The sequence below is a fragment of the Natator depressus genome, chromosome 16 (genome assembly GCF_965152275.1).
Source record: "Natator depressus isolate rNatDep1 chromosome 16, rNatDep2.hap1, whole genome shotgun sequence".
Taxonomy (NCBI): domain Eukaryota; kingdom Metazoa; phylum Chordata; order Testudines; family Cheloniidae; genus Natator; species Natator depressus.
Window position 1 is genome coordinate 21,642,382 of NC_134249.1, and position 13,961 is coordinate 21,656,342.

Here is a 13,961-nt window from a genome sequence, read left to right on the forward strand (position 1 = left end):
TCTTGGCAACAAAGTTCATTTTGGTGAATCCTGTTTTTAATGCATTTTTGCAACCATCATGTTTTGGTTTTCCTATAACTGACTTGATTTTATTTCTTTCAATTAGAACTGAAGCACATTCTAGAAATGTTACAACTTGAAAATAATGAACTACAAGGTCTAAAACTACAACATAGCCAAAAAGTTAATGAATTAGAAAAGACTCAAGTTGCAGTATTAAAGGTAGGTGTGTGGTGGAGTAGGTAACTAAACTCTAGTCTCCCAAGTCCCAGGTTCATGCCCTAACCACTGCACTATTCTTCCTCTCAAAGAACCTCAATTAAATCTGACACAATGCAGGAGAAGATTCCAGTGTGCAGTTTATATTTCATGATAACTTGTAAAATCACAGGCTGTTTGCCTTTGTGTATAGTTTAGTGAAAGGAGTAGTAAGTGCTGTATATGCAGGCTGCAATGAACTCTGGGAACTTTGTGGATAAAAGGTCCTGTGCAGATGTACAGAAAGGTGGTGTTAGCTTGGTTTTATTTTCTTTAATATCTGCATCTGTTACACACATACTATATTTGTGTCGTATTTCACAGGAGAAACTAGAGTTAGAGAATCTCCAGCAACTGTCCCAGCGTCAGAGAGGGGAAATGGAGTGGCAGAGACAGCTCCTTGAGAAAGACCAGCAAGAAAAGGAGATGCTGGCTTCTCAAATGCGCACTCTGCAAAACAACACTGAATCTTTGAGAAAAGAAAAGCAACAACTTGAAGAAAACTGTCAGAGTTTGGAGAGAAAATTGTCACACACTAAAAAGTGGGTGAAATAAACTTTTTTTCAAAGATCAGTGATTGGAAAGCTTTTGTTCTCTAGAATTACTTTTTGCATTTATTGTCATGAACAATTTGTTCCTTTAAAAAAAAAAGGATAAATGACTCTACTATCCATTACTGTGGAGCTGTCTTTTAATCATTCCTACTTTGGCTTGTGTCTGTGTTTAAAACTGCAGTTGAACACTTGCTACATCTGCGATACTGTGGCAGTGTAGTAAGAGACCATTTGAAAGCAACATGTTCAGTCTTGAAATGGGACAGGAGATGTTACTTCCCATAAAACTGCCTGTAGTAGTATAGCTGTTTGTTTTTTTTTAAATCCTTGCCAAATATTTTAAACAGACCAAGAATGTGTTGTTTTTTCTTCACATTTTACAGAAATTTAACTGCTACTGAAGATAGTAGCAAAGCTGCACTGTCTAATGTAGAGAAAATGGACTTAAATGTCAGAAAACTGAAACAGGAAATTGACCAACTAAACAGACACAAAAAATCACTAAATGGAGACATTGCAGTAATACAGCAGCATCTTCAAGGTAAAGAAAAGTTGTGAATTTTAAGTGACAATGTATAGCTTCGTATTTTTACTTAAAGCCACAGTGTATGTCCATCAGTTATACAATGTAGCATGCTGAGCGATGTATCATGGGTTAAATTACAGTTTTCTATTAGACTCATTCTTCAAATATTATAGAAAGTTCCTTCTGTGTGTGCATCACACACACACACACACACACACACACACACACACACACACACACACACAGTTAATTCATGGATTGTCAGTTCAGATTATTTTCTTTTCTTTTACCAAACATATTTTGTTTTCTGTAGAGAAAAAGGAAGAGCTAGATACATTGACGGGTGAACTGAGTGACTCCAGGCAACAACTTCAGCTGGTAGAACAGGTTAGCTTTGCTTAAAGATTAAATATATGCTTAATCAAAAACTAAAAACTATGTTACAACAATGCAAACACCAAAGCATAAACCAAAGGATGATTTTTCGTTATCCCCCCAGGTTCATATTTTTTCATGTATGTATTGTAATACAGCCATTTTCTGGATCTGTGCATATTAGCTCAAGGGTGTGGGCCTTACAGATTGTTTAGATATTTTAGACTTCCATCAAGAGGAAAAAATCCTAAATGAGCTCGAGTCACTTGGAGCACAATACCATTTTAACTAGGATCCAAGATGTTGTGGTGGTGTTGTTAAAACATGGAAGGAAGGTTGATCTGTGACAATGTTCATGTCCAAAGTATAAGTTTCACAGTTTAAGATATGTCCTCTTGCAACTCTGTAGTAATTTTCCCAATCCTGCAATCCTCAATAGCTAAGTTTGGACATCAGCAATAAGGTAACATAAGGTTGGCAGAATATGGCCCAATGAGAGGATTGTTTTGTGTAGGATGCTTAGAGAATTTATTTTGAGCCACTATTCACTTGATTTTGTATTTGATCTATAATGCAGGATCTGAAAAATACCACAAGGCATCAGGATGAGTTGCTTAGAGAGCAGGCAACCCTAAAAGAAGACATCAGTGAATGTTTAAACAAGTATAAGGATTGCCAGGAGAGACAGAAAAGGAAGGAGAACCAACTGCAGCAGCTTCAGAGAGAAATCGAAGAGAGGAAACTAGAACTAGCCAAACAAGAAATGGTAATGAGACTCAGATTATCTCTTTCTTGTCTTTGCATAACTGGTGGAGACACAGCTTCTGTGCTTCTAAAATTATTTTGGCAAAAAGGGTATAGGTGTGAGTTTGCAATTTAATATAATATTTCTATCTAATTTTTTTTAATTTCATTTGGAGAGAAATAGCAATAAAGCATGAGATTTCACATTCTGGAACAGAAACTTTAACACTACAAAACAATGGCAATCCATTATTAATAACAAAGAGCCAGATTCTCCCCTGTGGTGTGACCACTTTGTGCTGAAATGCAGCACAAAGCTTTCTTAAAACAATGGGAAGATCATCCCAGTGTAAGGAGATCTTTTTGCAGAAGAAAGTTGGCACATGATATCTATTCCACCTACCCTTCTGGCTGCAGGTGTAGATGGTATCTCAAGGGAAAATGGATCATTGATGAAGTTTCTCTGCACCCTTTTATCCTCGGCTGTTGAGAGCTAGCATAAAGCAGCTCTTAAGCTGTTCTGACCTTCACCAGGGAATTGAGCAAGCATATTGCTGATTTAGGATCGTGGGAGCATAAAGGTGGGATAAATTGAGACATGATCAGAATTTTGAGTTTTAACATAAATTTAAAAATTTTAAAAATAAACCAGGACAAATGTTAATGAAATTGAAGGAAAAAAAAAAAAGCTAATGCGGTCTTGGGATGCATCAGGTGAGGTATTTCCAGTAGAGATAAGGAGGTGTTAGTACCGTTATACAAGGCACTGGTGAGACCTCATCTGGAATATTGTGTGCAGTTCTGGTCTTCCATGTTTAAGAAGGATGAATTCAAACTGGAACAGGTACAGAAAAGGGCTACTATGATGACCCGAGGAATGGAAAACCTGTCTTATGAAAGGAGACTCAAAGAGCTTGGCTTGTTTAGCCTAACCAAAAGAAGGCTGAGAGGAGATATGATTGCTATCTATAAATATATCAGAGGGATAAATACCACGGTGAGAGAAGAATTATTTGAGCTCAGTACCAATGTGGATACAAGAACAAAAGGATATAAACTGGCCATCAGGAAGTTTAGACTTGAAATTAGACAAAGGTTTCTAACCATCAGAGGAGTGAAGTTCTGGAACAGCCTTCCAAGGGAAGCAGTGGGGGCAAAAGACCTATCTGGCTTCATAGAATCATAGACTATCAGGATTGGAAGGGACCTCAGGAGGTCATCTCGTCCAACCCCCTGCTCAAAGCAGGACCAATCCCCAATTTTTGCCCCAGATCCCTAAGTGGCCCCTTCAAGGATTGAACTCACAACCCTGGGTTTAGCAGGCCAATGCTCAAACCACTGAGCTATAGTTTATGGAGACGATGATATGATGGGATAGCCTAATTTTGGCAATTAATTGATCTTCGACTATTAGAGGTAGATATGCCCAATGGCCTGTGATGGGATGTTAGGTGGGCTGGGATCTGAGTTACTACAGAGAATTATTTCCTGGGTGTCTGGCTGGTGAGTCTTGCCCACATTCTCAGGGTTTAGCTGATTGCCATATTTGGGGTCGGGAAGGAATTTTCCCCCAGGGCAGATTGGCAGAGGCCCTGGGGGGTTTTCGCCTTCCTCTGCAGCGTGGGGCATGGGTCACTTGCTGGAAGATTCTCTGCACCTTGAAGTCTTTAAACCACGATTTGAGGACTTCAGTAGCACAGACATAGGTGAGAGGTTTGTTACAGGAGTTGGTGGGTGAGATTCCGTTGCCTGCGTTGTGCAGGAGGTCAGACTAGACGATCATAATGGTCCCTTCTGACCTTAAAGTCTGTGATTCCCTTTCATGTTTTGACTGGCTATAAAGCTACTTGGAATTTGATACATGTTGAAAAATCAGTTTTTTTTAATTGTGAATTTTTCTTTTGACATCAGTTCTATTCAATGCCATATTTTACACCCCTCTCCCACACCACAGTGTTGTGTGTGCTCATCAGCTGCAGATGAAGATCTGGGCCTCTGTGTGTTACAATAATAGTAGATAACTAAAACCAATTTCTCATATTAGTTATTTTTTTCCATGTGTAGGAGCCACAATCTTACTGAAATAAACCATCATACTTATAACAGTTTTGTGTTTCATGGACAGCAGTTTTGTATCTGGGAGAATGCTATTAGTGTTGGTCTGATGAGTCAACAGCTTATTGCAGTGCTATGTCACACATTGATAATGGGAGTGGCCGGATGCATCTGAGAGACTCAACAACTGTAGAAGAGAACTCTGAACACTAGTATCATGTACAAACATCCAGCTTTGTAATATCTAGCCTAATGAACAGTAGTACAGTTTGGGGGGAAACTGAACTCTTGTTGAAGATTTTATGTAAAGAGAAAACTAAAACAAACCATTTCTTGGGAAATTTTAAAATAAAAAAAATAGAAAAAAGGGGATTACCCATTTTCTTAATAATTAGAAGTTACTTTTGCACCATAATTAAAAGCAGGATTAAAGGATGGAGAAATGTGTTTGTCTAAATATCCTTTAAATGTTAGGAACAAGAAAAAGAAAAGCTAAGACACTAGCTCATATTCATAAAGAAAATCATTTTCTGTGTTTCTCATGTTGATTGCTAGTGTGAAGATAATGGAATTGAATTGACATCAGTTCTGACTTTGCCCCCCTGTATTATTTTTCTAATATAATCTGTGGTGATGGTATTTGCTATTATTGAGCTGATACTACCCAACTGTCTCAACAAAAGTTAACACTTGACATCCTCTCTTTGTAGATTCTTCAGCACCTCAAGGCAGACACTGAATGTGAAGAAAAAAAATTAGAGTATACAGCTAAATTGAAAGATCAGAAACAACTCTTGGAACAGGAGCTGACAGACCAACAAAGTAAATTTGAGCAGGCAATTGCTAAAGTAAGATTGGCAGAAGAAAGGGTTGAGAAACTGGAAAAGGAGGAGACCTGGTATACAGCACTGGAAGAAACAGTGAGAAAAACCAGTAAGATACTACTTATGTTCATAAAACTATGATATATGAGGGCTGATCCAAACCCTGTTGAAGTCAATGGGAGTCTTTCTATTGACTTTGCTAGGCTTTGGATCGGGCCACTGAAGCAGATTCTTAATAAATATTGATTGAGCTTCCCTACTTGGGGATGGAGAGTTCCCAGGTTGATTTCGCTAGACCCAGTTGTTTTACTATTTGTTTAGAAGACCAGTGTTCATGAAAATGAGAAAAATTGCATGGTAGTAATTTTCATAGGATTTGATCTTGACAGCATGACTATAACAGAAGGAAAAAGCAATTCCTGCTCTACTCTGTTAACCAGCAAGACAAGTGTGAAGAACTGTAAAATTAAATAGGATTGAAAAAGGAATTTCATGATCTCGTAAAGGGACTTGGTGATAACTGGAGAATAATCTATCTGAATACGATTTCAACCATAAAGACCAATGGAATTTCATTTCAGTGCCCTCTTGCAGTTTTTTATTGGCAAGTGTGTAATATGAGGGTTTGTTGTTTTTGTTTTTTGTTTTTTTTTAAGATAAAACAGAAGTTAGTATCATCCGTTTCAGTCTTGCTCGTTTCTCTACCATAAAAGAACCAGTTAGCACAGCAGTATGGAGAAGTTGTGGGTCCCTGAAAACTGAAGAAACTATGGGTTTTGTGTATAGAAACTTTTAATTAAGGGCTTCTAGAGCTTTTGTTGCATGTTCCCCCCCCCACACACACACACACACACTATGATTTTGCAATGAGTGCCATACACCCAATGTGAGTGGATACATTGACTTTCTGCTGATTAAAGTGTTTTTTTAAATTTAATTCCAGGACATCAGCTCTCAGAAAAAGAAACACAGTTACAAGAAAAAAACCAAGAGTTTTTATCCCTCCAGAAAGAACTGGAACTCTCAAAGGCTGAGTTAAACCACCTCCAAGATCAGATCCTGTTAGAGAGGAAGAAAGCAGAAAAGCAAATCACAAGTCTGAAGGAAGCAATCAAAACCCAAAGGACCCAGCTTGAGAGAGCACTTAATGTATGTTTTCATTATGTTGCTGTAAAAAGATCAATTTTAATTACTTTGCATTTTTCTTTAGAGAGAAAAATCCTGTATGTCCTTTTGAGCCTACAGGATACAATTCAGGCAATCAGCTCACAAGTCACCCACCCACACTCTGCTGTTCCTATGATGCCTTGCAAACACTCTCTCTTACTTGATCCTATTTAGAGTGTACTAACTGTTCACAACAATACTATTTTAAGTCAGAGAAATGGTTTTATATTTACATGTATGTATGTTTGTTTGTTTTATTCTGAAATGAGTTTGTCCATAGGGGAAACAAGTAAAGTTTCAGCAATTTTCACATTTATATCTTAGGAAAAAGAGCATGAAAATAGTTTTTTGCAGAAAGAAATGGCATCAGTAGAACGAGTGGCACACGATAATCATGAACGAGCAAAACGCCTGATTAAGGAGCTGGGCGAGATCCAACAGGATTATTTGGATCTCAAGTCACAGGTATGGTCTAGTACCTAACCATAATTCCATTTTTTCAATGGGAAGTTTTTGCCTGGAAATTTATGTATTTTCTAAACAAATTCATTTTCATTTTTAATCTGCCTGTGTTCACTTCTGTTATTAGCATAAATAAATGCATTTAAAACTTCCAAACAACACACAATCTATTGAGGGCCTAATACTGCAGTCCTTACTTATGCAAAACTTGCACTGAAATCATGGCCTACAGGATTAGGCACTAATTGCCCTCAAGAATAATCAGTGTTTTTGGAAATTAAATTGATGGGATTTGTGAACCTGCTTTTATTTATTACGTACACATTAGTGCAAATCCTAGTATCTCTGTCTTTCAGTCAAGCAAGCACTAGTAACATTATCAAGCACACTTTTTGACTGGTTTGGTTAAAAACTCTAACACATTAAAGATTAAATAGAGCCATCTGTTGAAAGTAAACTATTCAGTGAAATGCTTATAGCATACCTGAAATGGAGTGTGCTCTTGATGCCCAGCTTCAATTACTGATGCATGGCTAGGTTTTAGAGTATATTTTGAGTATAACCATGAAATTACTTTACAACTCTGGAAAAACTGAAGCCTCATTAACTGTCAGTCACGTCACATATTTTAGTAATTCCCATTAAATACATGCATGTGACTTTTTATTTTTAGATATAATTTTCACAATCTCTATAGAACTTTTTGTCAGTTTCTAAAGAACGATTGCAGTTTTCAGGTCATAGATATACTGTCTTTTTTGTACTTCACAGATTTGAAGTGTGCAGTAATCCCACAAAAATGCAGTCTCCCTCTTAGTTTAGATTAAACTGTAATGTTCAGCCAATAAAATTGCTGTATTGGTTGAACTGTCCTAGTCCACTAATTTTGACTTGAGAGTGCCTGAGAGAGGAATGCTATCAGTACCTATACAGCAATCCAGGAGGACTGAGAGAAGATAGGAAATGGAATGTTCCTGTTTTAATATTGCCAGTCTGACCTCAAGGGACCTTCAAAATTAGTTTACAGCTATGACAGAAGTTCCCTTCTGTTTGAATTACAGACGCCTCATACATACATCAGGATAAAACTTCTTAGCTTGGTTTTGCGGGCCAAATTCTGAAATGTTTAGAAAGCTACTACTGTTCATTTTTAACAGCAGTAATGAGAGCAGTCTACAACCATGCATAACTGTTCAATTAGAATGTTTGTTTGTTTTTAGAAGTAGGCGTGGGTTGTAAATGCAAAAAGACCATAGGTTGATGCTTTAACTTTTAACAATAATTTGATGGCAACATTGAGTTGTCATCCCTCTTTAGGGCATAAATCTGTCTTTGTACTGCTATTTAGATTAAAACTCAGGAAGATTTGGAAAAGAGACAAAAGGAGATAAAAGATGCAGTGAAGATGCTAAAATTGGAGGTGAAAGATGAAATTAGAACTGGCCTTAAAGACGTAAGCCAGTCTCCTCCAGAGCTGTTGGATGATCTGGAAGCTGTTTTTGAAGCAAAAGAATGTCTGGAGTGTGAACTAGAAAACTTAAAAGAGAACTTTCCATTTGCAGCTAATGAGGAAAGACCACTGTCATTTGAAGAGAAGAGGGATTTGTCCAAAGTCCACTTAATGGTAAAATTACTTTAAAAAACACTTTATATATACAATCAAAACACTGCATCTGTCTACACGAGGGTTAAATTTGGCCCTATTTGTCTAAATTGGCTACTTGATTGTGTATTCTGTGTACTTCATTTCACCATTCTCAATCTCCCATACATAACTGGATACTCCTAGTAACCTCTCTCTCTCATTAAAACTGGATTACTTAGTTGAGCTAAACTACATTTTTCTGGTAGATCTTTTTGGTTACTAATAATCAACTCAATCCCTCATTCCTTTTACACACACACACACACACCCCCCTTCCCCAAACTCCACTGATTTTAATGGAAGATGTGTATGTGAAAGGAATGGAAGATTGGTCCCAGTACATATTTAAGTTTGTGGTTTATATGGCAGGGTAAAGATTTGATTTTTTTTTTAAACCAATTTAAAACCTTGGATTTTGGCCATTGAATAGGATTCTCTTTTTCTAAAGGATGAACAGTGGCGTGGAGAAGCACTCAGAGAAAAGCTGCGTCACCATGAAGATCGGCTCAAGGTTCAATCTCACACACTATATAACGCATTTATTTATTTATTTGCCTAGCAGGGCGCCGTTGAAGAATTCTTTTTTCCTTTGGTTCTTGAACCATAACTTTATACATTTGAAATAAACATACAATATGTCTTGCAACATCGTAGCTCTTTCCATTGGGATGAAAAGGAAGGAGAGGAAGGCACTGTATATTTTCAATGTAAATTAATAATTTATTGCTCAAAGTTCATGTTGTTTAAACATGCTTCCCTTAACACTACTTTTCCAGAAAGGCTTTTATGTGTGAATGTTGTCATAATTCTTTGGTAATGCAGTGCATTGTGTAAGTTAACAATGTGATAGCCTCTAATACAAGTCTAGCCACAATCACAAATGGAACCAGGCTTTGGTTAGCGCACATCTGCTGCTGCTCTTTAAGTAATGTTTTATGATGTTAGAAGATACCATACAAATATTGCTTTTCTGAATGGTCAGAACAGGCAGATTATTAGAACTGATAGGCAAAACAACTTCCATCATATTGTGTTAATTTGTTTTTTTTTTTAAATAGTCTGACCTTCACTTTCAATTAAAAAACACCTGGAACTGAAGCAGAAATTGGATATAAGGAAATAATTTAGTTCTGTTTTATTAAGGCTCAACTTCGACAATGCATGTCCCAGCAAGTGGAAGTATTGATTAGAGGGAAACGGCAAACAGAGGGCACCCTGCACAGCTTGAAGAGACAAGTCGACGCACTAGATGAACTGGTTAGCAGCACCACTGCAGATTCACTCCTTCTGTCCCAGAGCTCATCCAGGCTAATGTCCTCCCTTCATGATGATCTTAATGTTACGCAGAACCAGGTAACACTTCAGAGCATTTTGCAATACCACATTTTCAAATCATTGTGGTCTGTTAATTCTGATGGCCACCCTGCTGTAGCCAAACATACACTAATGCACTTTGTTTTCATAATCTTATGCTGCTGTAGAATTCTCCTGGAAAGTTTAATACAAATATGACAGTGTTTTGAAACACATGCATACAAAAATGGTAGTCTCTCCAGGTACTCTCTCAACTCCTTTTGATTTTATCCCAACTCTGAAATGGCTGGTCCTGAAACTGAATTAGTTTTAAATCACTTTACTGTTTCTTGGACTTAATATTAAAAGCAATTTGTGTAGAACAGGAACTAGGGAGTTCTTAAAGGAATACCATCTTAAAAGTTTCTGCCTGAACATTTCCTACCTAAATTGGTTACAAGTAAACTCTTAAGATAATTGTAGCCAAAACACTAGAGAGGGAGGGGTCCGTTTTTTTCCATTTGTGCACTTTGTGCATTATCAGTTTTTCCCTTTTCCCTGTATAGTAGAAAACAGGAAAGTGACTCTAAATCCACAAATTGGCAATAGTAACTGAATAGCTTTAACTTTTTTTAAAAAGTTACTAGATAAAGGGACATGGTTAGCTTAAACTGTGTATACCAGTTTTACAGAGTTCAGGAAGTTTGTACTATTGCAATACAAGATTCCAAAGCTACATGGCAAACAATGACTTAACCAACTGTACCCCCTGTAAAATAGGTAAATATCCAGGCTTCCATTTTACAGATGAGGAAGCAAAGAGACAGTTTACATTATCTACTCAAGGTCAAATTAAGTCCTGTCTGAATCAGTAGTAAAAACTACATCTCCCCCATTTCTCTCTTTTACCTAAGTCTACTACATCAGAGTACCCCATCAGGAAAGTTACATCCATTTCTTCTGTAAATAGGGGCTACCTACCTTTTATATACTCACTTCCTGGTTCTTAGCCTTAATGCAAAGATGGCCCTCTAAACTGACAAATGAGAATAGCAACATAAGATGAATAGTCTGTGGGAAAGAATTTGCCTGTCAAGAGATGTGGATCTATTTTCTGACTATTGACTGAATCAGTGTGCTATTATGAGGAGGATGTGGGGGGTGGCAGCTTAAACTTTATGTATTTATAAACTTCATGCTAAATTCTGCAATAACAAACCGATTTGTATGTATGGGACTCTTTTGTGTAAGTGTTTTTCCACAAGTAAGTCTGACATTTCATTTAAAACAAACCAACCTTTGGAGGTGGAAGGTTACCATAATCTTGAAGTTTAAATCCCAGAGTAAATGAGTTTCGGAGATTAATTTGAATTTGCTCATTACGTGCATTAGCTGTCACACTATTTCTCAAACCGTTTTACTCTTTCTAGGTTGCTCTGACAGGAGGCCAGCAGGCATTTCATCTCGCTCTCAACGATTCCACCAATATCATACACAAGAAATAATCCCACTAAACCATGGAGGTAAGAGATTTGAGCCAGCTGTTACATTAAATCACATAGATCCATACAGACAAGGTTAAGCAGAACTTCTCCTTGAAGACTTGTGTGTAGTAGGGCACAGCATATACTGCATCTTCTCAGAAACATAGTAGGTAGCTAATAGAGCTTTCTTCTGTACTGAGACATGCTACCTCTTCTTGGTTCCACATAATAGGTGCTTTATGGACCTAAAACAGGCTCCCCAAGGAAATCTCCACCGTTGTTTTAAATTCATCTCCAATTTAAAATAGTTTTGGGTCATATGTTTGGTGAAAATACTCTTGCCTTCTGTGTGGGAGTACCCCTTAACCCTCCAGTTTAACAGGTTGTACATTTTTATAGGAAGCAGAGGGGGTTGTACTTTGCACAGGGGCATTTTATCTTTAAGCTTGCCAACAGTTCAATCTGGCAGGGGCTAAGGTCTAGCTGTAAACCTGTGTGCTATGTTTTTCAAGACAACTTCAGTGGTAGGTTCTACGCTGTCAAAAATTCTGGCTTATATTGAATGCAGATCCTTCATCACGTTAATGGTGCTATTTTAATGAGGTACTTTGATTTGAGCCAACCATTCTTACTCAGGTAGGAGCTATCACTTCATGCAGTAGTCTCTAATAGACTGCTGTAAAGGAGTTCTTTGTATATCTCCACTGGAACAAATTCATGCTGGCCAGTTTTCATCTGCCAAGAGGTAGCCAGTTTTTCTATACAGTGAAGCTGGAAATATGCACATCAAGAAGAACAACACACAAGGGCATTTTAAAAAAGAACTGGCAGGATGTGATCCTATGGCTGCCCTGGCTTTCTTCACTCTTAGAGCAAAAGAGAACATCATCTTGCATCCAGAACAAAATAGCTTGCTGGTGTTCTAACAGAATCACTAACTTTCTCCAAAAACTTTTTTTTTTTGTAGTAGAAGAATGCTGACATTTAACAACGCTAACAGCTGTATGGCTAGGAATGACACTTTCTAGCCTGGTCCAAATATACAACCTGAAGAGTGCTACCTCATTAGCTTGGAAGTCTGGATAACCAGACACACCATATAGGCACCTGTCAAGGCAGCATGGTCTACCATTCCTGAATATTTTTTCCATGTAAATACTGGCTGTAAGCCTCTGTCAGTACTGTAAAGTTTTGTATGGCACTGTAACTTAAGTTACTTAAGCAAGAGATAATGGTAATATTTATGTTAAAGCCTGGTGTTAATGTAAGAGGAACTTTTATTCTGGGGCACAAAGGTTGCAACAATTATCTCAAGTCTTTAACAAATTTAATTTAAAGAAACACCACCACAAATTTGAACTTCTGTGGTATTGACACACATCTGGTAATAGTTCCTTCATCTGCTGTCAAACAAATGCCATTATTCCTCTGCCTTGATGCACATTACTTTGAATGGAATATTTCTTACACAAAATAAAATTTGTACTGATTCTAAGATGTTACATGTATCATTACATGAAAATTACCATTTTCCATGAATTTGGTATTTAACTTTTCATAGATATATCAAAGCTGTACTAAGAGTTCCTAGCGCCACGTTTGTCACACTTAAATGCCAGCAGTGTGAGAGGTTGCTATTAAGGCAGTGTCTAGAGCTACAGGCCCCAAACTCCTTTCACCTCAGATTTGGTACAGAAAGAAAAGCACAAAACACTCTGGTTGTGCAGCTCTCTGGTCTATTTAAAATTCCCAGGGTACCGTGCAATACACTGACACAAACAGAATATGGATACTGGCCATTAAATAGGCTATGCTAGCGGGGTGGTCTGGGCCCCCCACTGATGCGGGGGCAGGTAGCAGCACATGGCCCAGGACTCCCTGCTAGGCTGGGGGAGAGCCTGGGACCCCTGCTGGTGCTGGGGGAGGACGGGGGGATGCGGTGTGCAGTGGGACCCCTAGTGGGGGGAGGGTGGGTTGGAGTTGGCAAGCTTCCTATGCAGCTTCCTGGAAGCAGCTGGCATGTCCCTGCAGCTCCTAGGGGGAGGGCCCGCAGCCAATGGGTGGTGCCTGCAGGCAGGGAAACTGCGCAGAGCACCCTGGGCCCTCAGTCTAGGAGCTGCAGGCACCTCAAAACTGCTGCTGGCCCAGTGACTGCCTGGCTTGGGCAGCCCATGAGCCAGCCACACCGGCTGCTGCAAAAGTCATGGAGTCCATGACTTACCTCTAGTTACATTCAAAAATGTCTGCCACTGTTCCATCTAGAAAGTATGCCAGAATATGTCTGACCAATTCACATCACCCAAATTGACTGAAATCCAAACTTTTATTTATGCAGTTCAGTAAGCGTGCAACAAGTATTCAACAGGTAGCTGCAGGTCATACAGGCCTCGAGTGAATTCAGAGGTGGTATGGAGACCACATCTCTCTAAAGGTTGGGTTTTCTACTTAAAACTGGCTTTCAGGATTTTCTCTCCAACAAAAGCACTTGATAATGTGCATTCTCAATTCTGTACTCACTAATTAGATGAGCTAGGATTTAACATGGAGTTCTTTAAAAAACAAAAACCACACACC

The 13,961-nt window shown here is 38.3% G+C and overlaps 1 protein-coding gene across 4 annotated transcripts in view; it reads left to right on the forward strand.

Moving 5' to 3' along the window:
• Nucleotides 1–12,826, forward strand: part of CNTRL (centriolin) — a 57,365-nt gene extending 44,539 nt beyond the window's left edge. For 3 of the 4 annotated variants that reach the window (XM_074973937.1, XM_074973938.1, XM_074973939.1), the window contains 13 exons: nt 107–222; nt 583–800; nt 1,196–1,353; nt 1,652–1,725; nt 2,291–2,479; nt 5,223–5,445; nt 6,280–6,485; nt 6,828–6,968; nt 8,314–8,589; nt 9,059–9,121; nt 9,754–9,963; nt 11,334–11,426; nt 12,355–12,826. In XM_074973937.1, the coding sequence (XP_074830038.1) occupies nt 107–222; nt 583–800; nt 1,196–1,353; nt 1,652–1,725; nt 2,291–2,479; nt 5,223–5,445; nt 6,280–6,485; nt 6,828–6,968; nt 8,314–8,589; nt 9,059–9,121; nt 9,754–9,963; nt 11,334–11,408 (1,949 nt within the window). In that variant the 3' untranslated portion in view covers nt 11,409–11,426; nt 12,355–12,826. The remainder of the gene's footprint in view (nt 1–106; nt 223–582; nt 801–1,195; nt 1,354–1,651; nt 1,726–2,290; nt 2,480–5,222; nt 5,446–6,279; nt 6,486–6,827; nt 6,969–8,313; nt 8,590–9,058; nt 9,122–9,753; nt 9,964–11,333; nt 11,427–12,354) is intronic. The other variant, XM_074973940.1, reaches the window with a different exon arrangement.
• The last annotated feature ends 1,135 nt before the right edge of the window (nt 12,827–13,961 follow it).